The 16292-nt window shown below is 38.6% G+C and overlaps 1 protein-coding gene across 2 annotated transcripts in view; it reads left to right on the forward strand.

Moving 5' to 3' along the window:
* The window catches only part of Malrd1 (MAM and LDL receptor class A domain containing 1), a 724504-nt gene that overhangs the window by 146526 nt on the left and 561686 nt on the right, over positions 1 to 16292 (forward strand). For both annotated transcript variants that reach the window (XM_087589615.1, NM_001287618.3), the window contains 2 exon segments: positions 3955 to 4101; positions 9102 to 9199. In XM_087589615.1, the coding sequence (XP_087445741.1) occupies positions 3955 to 4101; positions 9102 to 9199 (245 nt within the window).

Below are 16292 nucleotides of genomic sequence, written 5' to 3' on the forward strand. Positions count from 1 at the left end.
CTGCTCTATTTTCTGTCTCTGCATTTCCTTTAGACTGGAAAAATTCTGAGTTAAAAGTTTTTAGATGGGTAGGTGGCTCCATCCCTCAACTGAGGGTCATGCCTATCTACTGGAGTGGTCTCTACAGATTCTCTGTCCCCTTTGTTGGGAATTTCAGCTAATGACATCCCCTTTGGGTCCTGGGAGCTTCTCGCTTCCCTAGTGTCCCCAGTTCCCCATCTCCCACTGCTACATATTACCATTCAATTTCCTGAACCTCTGTACTTCTCTCCTGTTTCTTCTCCTACCTGATCCGGACCTCCTTTATTTCCTCCCCCCTGATCTCCTCCCAGGTTCCTCCTTCCCTCTACCTCCTTTGATTATTTTTCTCTCATCTAAGTAGGATTGAAGCATCTACTCTTTGGTCTTCCTTCCCCTTAAGCTTCATGTGGTCTGTAAGTTGTATCATGGATATTCTGAGCTTTTGGGATAATATCTACTTATCAGTGAGTACATACCATGTGTCTTCTTTTGTGTCTGGGTTACCTCACTCTGGATGATATTTTTAGTTCCATCCATTTGCCTGTGAATTTTATGAAGCCACTGTTTTAAAAAACTGAGTACTATTCTATTGTGTAAATATACCACAATTTCTGTATCCATTCTTCTCTTCAGGGACATCTTGGTTGTTTCCACCTTCTGGCTATTATAAATAAGGCTACTATAAACATAGTGGAGCATGTGTTCTTGTTATGTGGGTATATGCGCAGGACTGGTATAGCTGGGTCCACAGAAAGCACAGTGTCCAGTTTTCTGAGTAACTGCCAGACTGATTTTGAGAGTGGTTGTACCAGCTTCCAATCCCTGTTCTTCCTCCACATCCTTGCAGGCATCACCTGAGTTTTTGATCTTAGCCATTCTGATGGATTTGAGGTGCAGTCTCAAGGTTGTTTTGATTTGCATTACCCTGATGACTAACGATGTTGAACATTTCTTTAGCTGCTTCTTGGTTATTTAATATTCCTCAGTTGAGAATTCTTTGTTTAGCTCTGTACCCAATTTTTAATAGGGTTATTTGGTGTTCTTAAATCTAACTTCGAGAGTTCTTTGTATATATTGGATATTAGTCCTCTATAGGATGTAGGATTGACATTTTGTCCTATTGACAGTGTCCTTTGCCTTACAGAAACTCACAGATATATTTATATTTCCACTGTGTTCTGAAAATGATAAAATAGACAGATCTGTGTCAAAACTAAAATAAGTTCAGAAATTTGGTTAGGAGGAAGCTTTCTTCTTTTTTAGTGGGGTATTTAAAACGTACTATGCTAATATACCTGTCTATAGGGAGACTTGCAGTAGAATGACAATTTTGAGGTGAACCTGTGTTATCTGACAATATAAGTAAATGAATTAATAAAATGCTAACATGAATTGTGAATATTTGAGGAGTTAAATATAATACTTAAGTGGATGAAATGTAGACTAATGTAACCTTCATTGTCCTCTGAAAACATTACTCTAACAAATTAACTCTGAAATTTCTTTGAAACTGTAAACAGTACCAAACATTGTTTAGAAGTAGTAAATGTACCCTGCAATTACAGCAAGTTGACAGTAACCAGATATTCAAAATTACTACTGAAAATTAACGTACTTTATTATAACAGACATATATGATTTCAATTTACACATGTGTTGCATTTGCCCTGCTAAATATGACAACTTGCTTCTACTTTCTTCTGATATTTTAAATGGTTTATTATTATTAATTTTTATTATTATTCATGTTTACTGTAGTTTTGTCTGCATACATCTTTGTGTGAGCGTGTCAAATTACCTGGAACCAGAATTACAGACAATTGTGATCTGCCATTGGGTGTTGGGAATTGAACCCAAGTCCCTTTGGAAAAGCAGTTAATGTTCTTAACCTCCGAGCTATCTATTTAGCACTTCTGATATTTACTACTTCTCAGAATTGCTGAAATATGTAAGAGGAATATTATTAATGAAAACCTCAATTTAAGAGACTTCAATTAGGTTTTTACACTATACAGCAACTAAGGGGTAAAATGTTTAGTTTTGCAAAAACCCATTCCTTGTAAATGTAGCAGAACAAATATCGTCAGTAAAAACACCCACGTGGTTCACCATATTTTCATGTTGTTGGTGACGGATTCTAAAATTTGATTTTAATTTTCAAACAGCAGCGCTTGTTTAGTGTTCTGTGAAATGCACAGTAGCTGAAATTTATTTTTATTTATGTATTTATTTTGTCCTTATTTATTATGTATTTATTTGTGTAGTGTGTTTGTGTATGTATGTCTCTCTCTCTCTCCCTCCCTCCCTCCCTCCCTCTGTGTGTGTGTATTTGTGTGTGTGTGTCTGTTTTTGTGTCTGTGTGTATGTGTGTGTGTCTGTGTGTGTGTGTCTGTGTGTGTGTGTGTGTGTGTGAGTGTGTCTGTGTTTGTGTCTGTGTGTGTGTGTGTGTCTGTGTTTGTGTCTGTGTGTGTGTGTGTGTGTGCACACGCGCGCCCCTGTAGATGCTTAGGCATCTGTAGAAACTGAAGATTCAAATGGTGTGTTTACCTCAATTGCTGTATACCTAGTTTCCTTATTCTTTTTGTTTGTATACAAACTTAATTCAAGAGAAACTATAACATCAACCTTAGGTGGAGTTTGGAGGACATGTTGAGGCCCTCTGGCTTTTTTTAAAATCAATATCCTGATGCTATCAAAATACAAACACAACTTCTCATTTTGGGGTATGGTTTCTCTTCATTGAACCTGGAGCTTACTGAATGGCTGGACTGGCCAGTCAGCTCCACAGATATTCCTTCTTCTACTGGACTAGGGCTAGGATTACAGATTCATGCCGCTGCTACTATACCTGCCTTTTTTTTTTTTTTTTTTTGGTGGGATATCCAAACCAAAGCCCTCAGGCTTACATGCCAAGCATTTTCCCCACTGAGCCATCTCCCTAGCCCAACTTAACTGATAAAACATTTGAATAATAAAAGGTCTGGTCCCAAACATTGTCCTGTAGATGACTGCTAGATGACTGCAACATTCATATGGCCTAAAGTCATTTTCTTCTTGAATATTTTGCACCCTGTTAGTTGTTCAAAGGTTTGGGGATGCAGGCATCATGGGGAGCACTCCATTTCCCACACATTGCCTTGCAAGTAAGTAGTATGACTGCATCAATAACAGCCAACTGCTACAATGAGAAGAATTATTTAAGGGGACTTAAACTCATTGTCCCCAAATGTTAATATTCAACATGTAACCCAATTAGGGAAAGTAAGAGGAAAAATAAGAGCTATTAATTATTATGCCCAGGCAACCGGCATAAAGTGGGAGTGATACTGGACCAAACCAGAAATGTTATTACTTTATAGTAGAAGATGTCTGTTTTAGGAGAAGTATCCCTATGACTTGGGAGATCTCCTGGGACTATGTCGAAAGGTTTAGGCTGCAGCTGAGACTTGAAAATTTTACAGTACATCTTTATATAGACTGAGATCAAGTCTATATTTTATGTCTTATTTCGACACTTCACTTCCTGACTTAAAAATGACATGAGGTGGTCTACAGCCAACTAAGTCCTCAGGGGATCATAGAACATTTTGGGAATGACTGAAGAACCATATCAAGTTTATAGAGCTCTATGATTCTGTCAATAAACAGAATAGACTCTCTTTTGAAGAGTTACTTTCACTTTTTATTAATAACTGCACCTGCTAAACTATCTGTTCAGAGCCCAGGAGTAAAGCATATACAGGTGGAATAGGTTTCAGGTGGGGGAGGGGAGGGACTACACTACTTTGTTATATTAATTCATGTAAATTTCATTTAACTGTCTTGTGTTCAATTTCTTTTCATTCCAGGGGAATTCCATTTAAAAGAGAGAATTTTGCTTGTAATGACGAACCTGTAATCATATGTCTGTGTTTCCTTCTTCACACATGACAGCAAGTCACCTTACCTGGGACTTTGAGTCTGGTTTCTGTGGATGGGAACCATTTCCCACAGAAGACTTTCACTGGGAGGTGGTGGGCGGTCTGAGCAGTGGAGAGCACCTGTTCCCTGAAGCTGGTCACACAACGAGCATACAACAAGGTATGGCACTTTCTCTTCTTTTAAAAGCACTGGCCTTCAAGTGGAAATGGCCTGTATTTCTGTTTCTATTTGCAGACTAAATGGAGCTTTGGTTTGTCCTGCCTTAATTCCTCCTGACCTAATTAATAATTAGTAGCTAATTTTGCATCCTGAAAGGAACATTCTTGAGATAACCACCCATCTTGTTGTTGTGCTTTTTAAAAATACTCTAGTGATGGTGTAAAAAGGGAGGTAACATTTATGATAGATTGCACAGTAGGCTTGCTTTCATTCTTTAAGCATTGCAAGTTTGGCAAACAGAAAGGAAAATAGTCCCCTCTTCTATGTGGAAACAGAGCAAGGATTTATCACTATCTATAAAACCTGGAAATACTATAGACTGTATACTGCAAAACATCATTACAACTTTTGCATATCCTCATAAAATCAAGGAACCATAACTGCCTGCGATGCTCTGAGAAAGCTCTGTGATGCTCCCAATGGTTTTTCTCTCTAGTTCTTTGTTGTGCTTACACTCCTACGTAAACACACACTTCAGAACCACATTAAAATTGTCATCACACTGTTGTGGGTCCAGATCATTTTTATGCTCACTGAACATTGTCCTGCTTCTACTTTGAGATTTACAAAGAAGTGTGCCAAACACAAAACTTGGAAAAACTTTTATTAGAGCCTTTGCAAATGGGTTGGTGGAGCGTTGGGTGGTATTAGGGGGGAAGACTATTGGCTATAACAATAAAGCCAGTTCATTGTTCACTGGTACAGTCAGTTCTAGCTATTTTGACTTTTTGTTTATTAGTACAGGAAGCCTTAATTTCCCTTTAGTATCTCGTGTCAAGGTGACTTAAGTTTATGGTTTAAAATAGATATAAGTAGAATTTTTCTTTGTAAACTGATATGCATGCTTTCTTTTTCTGTGTCTAGGCCAATTATTAAGGCAATGAACTAGAGCTCGGTACACGGTGGTAGAACCTGGTACCTCTGTTTGAAGCAGGCAGGGTTTGGTAGCTAAAGCTGGTAAAAGGGGTTTGGGTTCAGATATGCTGAAGGTTGTAAGGGCGATAGGGGAGTTACAGTAAGGTAGAGGGGGATAACTGAAAATGACTCCCAGTTCAGCATTCCTAAAGAGAAATGAGGAGCCAGTATGGAAGCTATAAGGACCTGGGAGGAGAGAAAAAGCCAAGGAGAGATGTGAGAAACATGATCCAATTAGGGGAACATGTACAAGAGGACGGCAATGGTCTTGGGAGTTTTGTTACATACACACACACACACACACACACACACACACACACACACACACACACACACACACACAATGAAGGAGACCAGGGATTTAAATTTTGTCTAGAGGATGGTGGAGACTGAAGCCTATGACCAATCACATTTGCTAGAGCAAGCTGTCTGGATAAAATCTGGGGACAGGAGAGGATAAAAGACTGGAATAGGACTGACTATGTAATATGAGTGGAAAAACTTGAGGGCCTGAGCAGCAGCTGAGATTTCCAAAGAGAACAATATGCATAGCTATGATTTGATATGAACTTCACCATGACCAGGGCTTGTAAAACTGTGTTGTTCAGGGTTGGTTCATGCCTGTGCCTTTGCACAAAGTAGTTCGGTTTTGTTAGTGATGAAATAGAGAGACTAGAGTCTTCCTGTGTGTAGCCATGAAGAATTTTTATGAGATATTTAATAGGATTATGCTTGCTGAGGGTTTTCACATAGTAAGAGCTCAAAGAATGTGTGTGTGTGTGTGTGTGTGTGTGAGAGAGAAAGAGAGAGAGAGAGAGAGAGAGAGAGAGAGAGAGAGAGAGAGAGAGAGAGAGATTGATTTACTTGTGGAGGTCAGAGGTCTGAAGACAACTTTTGGAAATCAGTTCTTTACTTGTTCCACATGGATGCCAGGGATCCAACTCGGGCTTGGCAGCTGCGTCTCCCATCGCTCCACCTAGCCTGCCCTGGAAGTGGTGTTAATTCAGAGATGAGGAGAAGAAAACCAGGATAAGGAAGAGAAAGGGGGTGATAAAAGGGAAGGCCCATGGGAACAGGGTGGAGTCCATTATAATGCTACAGAGCTCTAAGCCAGTGTGTTTTAGAACTTCCCATTTCTAAGTTGCAGCTTTTAAAATTAACCTTGTGTTTTCTCACACACCTGTACATACCTACGTACAGTTTGACAAAATAATAAAAAAAATAAAAAATAAAAAGGCAGATGCTAGAGCCTGTGGGTATTTATGTTTGTTTTTATAGTGAACTAGTTTCCCCCCATCCTTTTTGCTTGATTTCTTTGCTCATTAGTAGCGAGATGCTCTGTTAGAACATGCAAACAGACAGCTCATAGGTTGCCTCTCACCTTTGTGTATGTTCACAGAATCATACACAGATCACGGATGTATACATGCTATGTATATTCATATAGCTTGGATGTTCCTACACATTACAAATTATGATCAATATTTTGTGTTAAATTACAATTGAAATATAGCAAGTACTGTCTTTTTAGTAAACAGTACAGTGAGATTTAAACGTTATATATAATCTGTAATCAAAAGCAATTCAAGATATAGAGTGATTCCATTCTCCCAAATGTCACTTTATAGGGGACACTTCTCCTGTATCCAGCCATCGGTCTATCCCAATTTTATTGTTTGTTCAAAGAGTGCCAGATAAATAGGTCATACTCTATAGTGTATTCTTGCCTCTTTATTAGCACCAATGATTTAAAATTTGTTCATGTTAATAATCATAGTCATTTTTCTCCTTTTAACACTTGAGTAATATTCCACTGTATGGATAAACTACATTTTATCTTTTTATATATCGACTGAAGAGATTTGGCTTGTACCTTTCTCAGTCTTGGTGGACATACATTTTTCCTTTCTTGTATGCTCTTCCCAATGCTTATAATATTTTTTTTCATCACAGTTGGTAAGGGACTTCTACTACTCCTGGTCCTTTGTCACCTGTGAGAAATAAGTGTTCAGTTACCCTGTGCTTATTGTCAAAGACTTCTTCTGTCAGTGCACACACAGGGCAGGACACAGGAATCTCAGAAACAGTAGCTCTGACATCTTGTACTCTTCTCTGCTGCAAAGGAACAGTTTTGGTACCTGAAATGTGCAAGTGAGCACATGTATCTCAGCACAGTGACAGCGTGCACAGCGTCTTGCTCTACCATGTTCCCTGTTGTACACGCTTGCTTATGACTTCTCATAAGAGTTCAGGTTGGAAAGAGGGCTCAGCAGTTAAGAGTACATCCTGCTCTTAGAGAGGACCAAAATTCAATTCCCAGCTCCTGTTTAGGTGACTTACAACTGTCTACAAACTTAGCCTCAGGAGGACCACACAACTCTGACCTCAGCAGGTAGCTGAGCGCACAGGTATATACCCACATGGAGAAACATACACACAATTAAAACCAATAAAACCAAATCCTTAAGAAGTTTAGAGTTTATCAATTTGTTGAGATAATATTAATTTTACTCAATACTTCATAGATTTCAGTGTAGAGATTTTAAAAAAGTCTGTTGTCATATTCTATAGGTGTTTGCAGCAACTATAAATCCCATGATCTAAAATTCTTCTTAGCTGCTGCTTGTTTATAGAATAGCAAATTTATTTGCTCTTTTTAAAAGGTTAATTTTTTGCATGTTTGCATGTGCATACACATACGTGTTTGTGCAGTGTGTAGAGATTTTAATGATAACTGCTGGGCTTGTTTTATCCTTGTCTCCAGGAAAATGTCAACAATTCAAACTTGAGTTCCACATTTGCTCAACCCACTTGTCTGTAATATTCCTTTTGACTCACAATGTGCTCACTTTTTAACATACATAAACGGGTTAAAGTTTGTCAGATGAGTTTTTCAACTTCTTCTGTGAAAGTCATGTGATCATCAGATTATACTTTTTGTTTATTTTAGAGATTGATTTGCAAACACGACAGCGAAGCTTGTTTGGGTTGCTATTTTTTTTATTTATCTTTTACTTGTGTATTCACCACATGTATATTTGCCTATGATTTCGCCTATGTTCATCAAGAGTCTGTTTCTCCCCTCGTTCCATGCACAGTCTTAGTTCTGGGCTATTCTGAGACAGGTACATGATCTGCAAAAGGTGAGGTGATAGGACCATTTGCATAAACATTGACAGGAATTTGTAAAACAGTATATTTGGAGATGAAATCCCTCTTCCTTTGAAAATACAGTCAGAATTGACATGAATCCAGGAAAATTACTGTCTTAATGAAGTCAAGCAGTTGGCTTTATAAGTTGCTTAAAGACCCTTTTTGTGCTATGTTCAGCCTGTCAGTTGATGGTTATCAAAGGGCAGCATTAGACACTGACATTGTTTGGCGTAGCTTTCCTTGTAAATTTTCAATGTTCAAAAAAAGCTACCCCTGATGCAGCTCACGGCGTGTGATCTTCTGTGCTGCTAAAGGATGCTGTCCCCTGTGCTTGCTCTGAGTACATCCACGTCAGTTAAAATCTAACAGCAGTTATTTTGTTAATGTTCAGATTAGATCTTTAATTAAGCTCTCATCCCTTCCAGCACAGACAACAATGTCAAACATGTAAGCCCCAAGAGGAATCAGTCTCAATGCATGCTCTCATCTCCTTCAGTGCATTTTAAAGAGACTTAAAAATAAAACTCTCAAGGGAATTTCCTAAGGGCACGTTGAATATCTAATTGTAAACTTACAAGCCTCATTTAATTTGATTTCAAACTCTACGACAGGAGTTAAAGTAATAAAAATGTTTGTTTAGGTGATTTGGATTCAGAGTTTATCGTTTCATCAATTAAATTTTATTTTAGATATTTGGTGTCATACATGTGAAATTCTCTGGATATTTACAGAGCCTAATGGCGAATATGTGAAAATGTGATTTTCTTTACCTGAATGAAGGTCGAATAAGACCAACAGGTAAAGTGCTCAGTGTACACCAGAACTGGCAACTAACTATGTGATTTTAAATTTGTTTCTGTTCCTCTTTCCAGAATCATTTATTTATTTTGGACCACAGCAATCCCCCGCAGTAGCCAGGCTTGGCAGTCCTATCCTTACCAAATCACTCACAGCCTCTACGCCTTGCCAGGTAATCAGTTCTTCTGACCACCGTTTGACCACTCTGTGGTTCTAAGCCATTGAGCTCAGATTGCATTGATAACAAATGCCCGCCATGTTTTCATATCATTTTCCTGATGTTTTAAGAGGTTTATAGGAGCAGCTTCAGCAGGAAATGCTGGTCCTCCTCAAAGTCTTTGCAACACTTACACTGTATGTATGGGGCCTGCTATAGCTTTTATTATCTTATAATCTTTCACACAGACCTTTGAATAATCTAAAGTGAATCTTCTTTACATGATTTACTACCTAGTTTTCTCGGGAGTGTAAATTGAGTGGATTAGATAAATCAGGTAAATGCCTGTTAAGAGAAAACTAAAATAATGAGAAAAGACACACACACACACACACATGCACACACACAATTAAATTTATTGAGACTTTATGTTCTTTAAGATTGTGAATGCAGCCAAAGACAGAAGAAAAGAAAACAAAGCAAGCATACCTGTGCAGCCACCAGGGATATAAACGTCTGGTTTGCCGTGTTCAATCAGAGTACATGTTACTTGGCCATGACTTTGGAAATAGTGTCTCTCGTGAGAAAAGCATTGGTGTGCCTCCGTCAGGTGGCCTTGAAACTGAACATTTAATTATGCAATGCCCCGTATTTGGCACATAGAATGATGGCTGATTTTCGTAGACAACTTGATAGGTCTGTGAATCAATATGGAAATGCAGTTTGGGATATATCTGGGGTAGTGTTTCCAGGAAGGCAGATACAGATACAGGAAGATCTACCTCAGCTGTAGGAGGCCTCATCCCATGTGCTGGCATTCTGAAAGGACACAACGGTGAGATCTGTCTGAGCACTCCCATCTATTTCCTCAGCACACAATTTATTCAGGCACCTCATTCTCATCCATCACGTGACAGAGTTAGGAGATAGGAGGGGTCATCCTAAGTTGAAAAGGAGAACCCAGGATCTGGGGCATAGCAGTATCGTGGGGTCTCCTTTAAGGAAAGCTGCAGACATGGAATGGATCTGGCTCCAAAGAGAGTCTGTGTATGCTGCGTGGCATCCCTGTCATGATGGATATTACCAGAAATTATAAACCCAATTAACACTTTCTGAACTCAAGTCACACTTATCATGTATTTGGGCATAGCAATGAGAACAGTAGCCAACACAATAGGTATCACTAAATAGTCCTTTGACTTCCTATAGCACAGAACTCTTAAGTAACATGGATCTGTCCATCCTGTTTATTTTCCGTCCCTTGCAGAGGTTGAGCATATGTCCAAGTCTCAGGATTTCACTTAATGTTTAAGTCTTCACTGACCGGAATATAATGACAAGGTTAACCCAGAAGCTCACAGGAAATTCATGCCTCTGAATACTTGGTAATAGCCATGTACTCAGACGTCCTTGATGAAGAGTTACTTATCATTCAAGAATACAAATCTAATTATGTTTTCAGGTTGGGATAATTCTGAGTCCAAGTGCCCAGAGCTCTTAATAGCTTGTCTTTAGTTTCTTGTTTGCTTTGGTGTTTTAACTTTTGCCCCCTTCCTTTTCTTTGTGGGAATGAAGATTAAAGCGACTGCTGGTCTCCCCTCTATTTCCACCTTATCCAAATGCCCTCAATGTGTTCCTATCGTTCTTTTATTTTAATTAAACCCTATGTGATAGAATGATATAGATTTTTTAGGAACCCCAGGAGCAATTCTCCACAATTAAAAGAGTACTTTCCAAGCTAGCTTAGGTTTAATTCAAAGTCATTCACTGAGTTATAGACATGGAAGTCATGAAATGAAAGGGAATAGGATGTAGTATCTTTCATTCCATGTATTTGGAAACAAGTATTATGAGTATATAATGTTCTTAAAATTCACTGAGGTCACTGAAAATCTAGATGTGTGTGTGTGTGTGTGTGTGTGTGTGTTTGTGTGTATGCTTAAGGGTGTGTGTTTATGCATCTCTGTGTGTCTGCATGTATACATGAGTGTATGTGTCTGTGTTTGTGTGTATATATGTGTTTAGGTATTTGTAAGTGTGTGTGAATATGTGTCTGTGTGACTACGTATGTTTATATATGTATGTGTGTATGTGTATGTGTCTCTCTGTGTGTGAGACTTTGTGTATGTGTCTGTCTGTCTTTCTGTGTCTGTATATGTGTGTGAGAGTGTGTCTGTGTATGTATAAGTGTGTGTCTATGTGTGTGTGGGTGTGTAAGTATGTGTATGTATGGTGTGTGTCTGTATACATGAGAGTATGTGTCTCTGTGTCTGAGTGTGTGTATATATGTATGTATGTATATATATATATATATCTCTGTGTGTGTGTTTGAATATGTATATGTATGTATCTGTCTATGTGTATGTGTGTCTGTGTGTGGAAGACTTTGAGTATGTGTTTGTCTTTCTGTGTCTGTGTGTATGAGAGTGTGTGTGAACAAATGTGTGTTTGAGTGTGTGTATCTGTGTGTGCATAAGTGTGTGTTTATGTGTCTGTGGGTACGTAAGTGTGTGTGTATGGTGTATATCTGTATATATGTATACATGAGAGTATGTGTACTTTTGTCTGAGTGTGTGTGTGTGCGTGCGCGCGCGCACATGCTTATGTGTGTGTGTATGTGTATGTTTCTGTGTGTATGTGCGTGAGGATTTGTGTGCATGTGTGTGTATTTCTGTCTTTCTGAGTCTGTGTGTGTGTGTGTGTGTGTGTGTGACTGTGTGTGAATGAATGAATGTGTATGTATGTGTGCATATATATTCTTTCTGAAGATGTCTTGTGGTTTTCATCACTGGGTCTTGCTGATGGTCATTAATTATTGTTAGTCATTGGAATGCCATGTTGTCATCACTTCCTGTTAAGGAAACTTTTCTGGTTTTGGTAAAGTAAGTAACTTTGCTGTGGATTATTTTCAGATGGATCTCAGTGAGAATAATATTCCTTATGTTTGGTGTTGAGCTCATAGCTCATATCCCTAGTGACTTCAGATACTAGTCTAATGGTTTTCCTATATTTATGGAAAATGAGAGGGCTTCAAAAACTCACTAGAGACTTGCAGAAGCATTTAGTTTTCTTTTGTTGTATGAATCTGCTTCAATCTTAGCTTTCTTTAAGCTGGAGAAGAGTTTGAGCTTCTTGATACCATATTTCACTCGTAGGAGACCGTTTCTCTAGTAGGAAAGGCACTTGTGCTAGAGATACAAATAGTTAATGCTTCTCAGTGTATTAAATATCCTTATTTATAAGTGTATGGTAATATATGATACTTTCATAAACATTGCAGAATAAGCAACCAAACCAAATTCCTATCATCTTTGGTAATTGGAGAATCTGCCTGATTCTCTGATTTAGAACATATTGATAATAGTTCTGTTTATGGAACAAATGTTCTTCATTATAAAATAATATGAAAAGCAATAAAATAACCCAAGTTGGGCACTTTGATATGATTAAAGCCTCCATCTCATGAAATTATGTAATCATTTTCTCCCTGCACAGTCATATCAGGCTGAGACCATTAAGGCTAGGTCTTGAAAGGACTTTAAAGGAACATGAGCTTTCTTCTGTGTCACCTTTTCTAATAGCACAATTTAAGGTCATTTTGTATGAATTACCTTGTACTTTATATATGGTCAACACATGGCTTCAACATGCGCACTGTTCCTATAGCCTTTCATTGTTCACAATGTAGACTTTAATTTAGAAGCTTCAAAAGTCACTTCAGCCACTAGTGGAAAGTTGGCGCATTTCCTCAGAAGAAGAGATAGGACAAACAGAACACATGCAGACCAGAAGCCAGTATTTCTCGTTGATGTTGAAGTATAATGACTGGTTATAATTAGCTAGGAAATATGGAATGTGAAGGAGATTAATGTGAGCACTAATATTTTCTGAGTTCACATTTGTTTTGCGAAAACCACACTATTTTACTTTTAGGATTTTGCTGTTGGATACAGAAAGCTTGATAATATGAACCTTGAGATTTGAGTGCTTAAGGTGTTTTTCTTTAATTATCAAACTCATTTTGCAATTACTTTAATGGGGCCTCATTTGAACATAATTCACAGTTTTCTCTTTTAAAAATACATATTGAAAAAGCAGGACAAAGAGCGGACCGTCCATATTTGGACATAGGTTTCTCAGCAATCCTGAGATGTGTATGCTTTAGAGTGTAAGGTGTCAAAAACAAAACGAACAAAACAAAAACCAAACCAAACATCAAAATAGTTCTCCTCCCATTTAGAACTCATGGTTAAAGCAATGTAAACATTCTTTCTGCAGTTCAGTACAGAGATGATTACTACTTTTTATTAATCACAGCACTTGAGTCTGGAATTTAATAGCAACAAGCTAGCCCCATGTTGGCTCTAACAACTGGCGTGGCTTGTGAGAGGCAGTATATTAGCTGCTTTGTCTTAGCGCTATGACAAAATACAGGACAAAAGGAACATAAAGGAATGACGGACTCATCATTTTAACTCATGGTTTTAAAGTGTCCAGCGCTGTGGTTTCCATACTTCATGCTCTTTAGCCAGAGACAATGGCAGAAGTGTGGCTGAGTTACTGAACTGACTCTCACCTCATGGTGGACAGGAAGCAGTTCTCCCTCCAGTGACACCATTTCTAAGGCTTGGCTGCACCTCCTAAATTGCTACCACTTAGCAAAGCACTAATAGCTTAGAGTCAAGTTTCCCAGACATAAAGGGCAAATGCCCATAGGGAAACTATAATTATATAATGATTCAGTGTAAAATTACTACACATAGGTAAGTGTGATATAGTAATAATTATAAAACTCACTGACGGTTTTCAAATTTTTCCAAAAGTAAGGTGATGAGCTTATATCAAGATCCAGTTAATAAAATGTAATTCCATGGTGTGTCAGGAATAGCATTCATACGTGCTTCTCCAGAGTTGTGCTGCTTAGATATTTTCTGATGTGTCTAAATGAGAAATGTGGAGAAACGGTTGAGCAGGTATATCACTGTTAGATAAAGAATTCAGTGAATATAAGACGTTCTAATTCACTGGCAATGCTAAACCTACACTTAAGTCTGTTTTGAGAGAGAATACTAGGAATAAATATAATGACACAAACATCCATAAAGTCTCTGTGGAATGGGGAAGGATGTGTAAGCATTGAGTAATCTTCTTCTCAGAGAACTTCTTCCTAATAGTGTTTATAAGACCTACAAATGTCATCAATTTTTCTGTTCTCATATTTTAATTATTATCTTTATCATTCCAGATATTCTTATTCTTGATGCTAAAATACACAGCAAGTGTTACAGAAACCAAGAACAGACAAGATACATATTCTGATGTGAAAGAAGCAAAGCGGAGGTAGCTGAGAGCAGGGAATGTACCCGAGAAAGGACGAGAAAGTCATTGCTAAGGAGTCCTGAGATAGGGAAACACGTTATCTACTCTCTTGCTGTTATAATAAAATGGCATGTCAATGGCAACTTAAGAAGAACAAGTCTACTTGAGCTTAGGGTTCCAGAGGGATTCTCGTCCATCACAGTCCACCACAGAGAAACAGCAACAAGCACCCAGCATGGCTGCTGGATCAGAAAGCTCAACGTTAATGACAAGCACGGAGCAGAGAGCGAACTGAAAGTGGTGTGAGGTTTTCACCTCTCAAACCCACCTCCAATGACTGATCCCTCCAGCAAGGCTGTGTACCCCTAACCCTCCCCAAACAGTGCTGACAACTGGCAACAGTGTTCAAATGTCAGAGCTCAGGGCAGGGGGAGCTTTCCCTCAAACTAACACAAAAAGAAATTGGTACAAGCACTGTACAAGATATAAGGAAAGAAGTAGAGAACTTGAGGCCAATTTTTGAAAGAGGACAGGTTAAAACTAAATGAAAAGGAAAACATGAACATGGGGGAAATGGCTTTAAAGTCTAAGTAAGCTACTGGGTGTTAAATAACTTCAGTCGTTAACTCTGGCTTACTGAAGTCAATCACTTGGAAAGGCGCGTTCTCTTTGTACTAAACTGCATATAAATGTATAGTTGTGTATGTGTGCTTGCTTTTACATTTTCAGGCTTTAACAAAAATATGTGTGTGTGCTTTGCCTGTATGTATGTCTCTGTACCACATGCCTGCCATGTTCTGTTGGAAGGCAAAGAAGTCATCAGACCCCTTGGGACTGGAATTACAGATGACTGTGGGCTGCCATGCGGGTGCTTGGAACCAAACCTGGGTCCTTTGGAAGCACAGTCAGCATTATTAACTACTGAGCCTTGTTTCCCCACTTTTGTAAACATTATCCTATATAGTCTGGCCTGAGCATGTCCTCATTACATAGTTAAGGATAACCTTGAACTCTGTTCTTCCTGCTTCCTGAGCACTAGGTATGATAGGTACGTACCATAGTCCCTAGCCCTGGATCCATATTAGAATGAATATCACAGTACACTGATGGAGAATAAACTAAGCCACAATTAAATTTTCTCTCTAATTTTCAGTGATGTAATTGTCCCATAGGATTTTTTTAAACTGTGCTGGCCTCAAAATTGCTATTTCCATATCTCAGTGACCTTACTGTCTAAAACTCGGGCTCTTCTCCTCTCTTCTCTTCTCTTCTCTTCCCTTCCCTTCCCTTCCCTTCCCTTCCCTTCTCTTCTCTTCTCTTCTCTTCTCTTCTCTTCTCTTCTCTTCTCTTCTCTTCTCTTCTCTTCTCTTGTCTTCTCTTCTCTTCTCTTCTCTTCCCGTCCCATCCCATCCCTTCCCTTCCCTTCCCTTCCCTTCCCACCCCTTCCCTTCTCCTCTTCTCTTCTCTTCACTTGACTTCTCTCTCTCTCTTTCTTTGGAGTATTTGTTATCAAATGGAGGTTTCTTGAATACAGTAATTCAGTCTTGAATATTATTATTGCATTTCATTAAAATTATACCCCAGTGAAAAAAAACCATATATTAAAAAGACTTGTCTCTGTATTAACACTATGTTCAACTGTCTTTATTGGTGCAATTTTAAGCATTCTCTGCAGCTTTGTTTAAATCGATGCCCTGCAATGATGGGAACTTCCTTGTTAGGTTCAGAACTGTAGCCGTTAGGTTCTTGATGTTCCTGAGCACTTAGGATGCTCGGCACCAGCGAGACA

Source organism: Rattus norvegicus, chromosome 17 (genome assembly GCF_021556685.1).
Source record: "Rattus norvegicus strain SHRSP/BbbUtx chromosome 17, alternate assembly SHRSP_T2T, whole genome shotgun sequence".
NCBI lineage: Eukaryota > Metazoa > Chordata > Mammalia > Rodentia > Muridae > Rattus > Rattus norvegicus.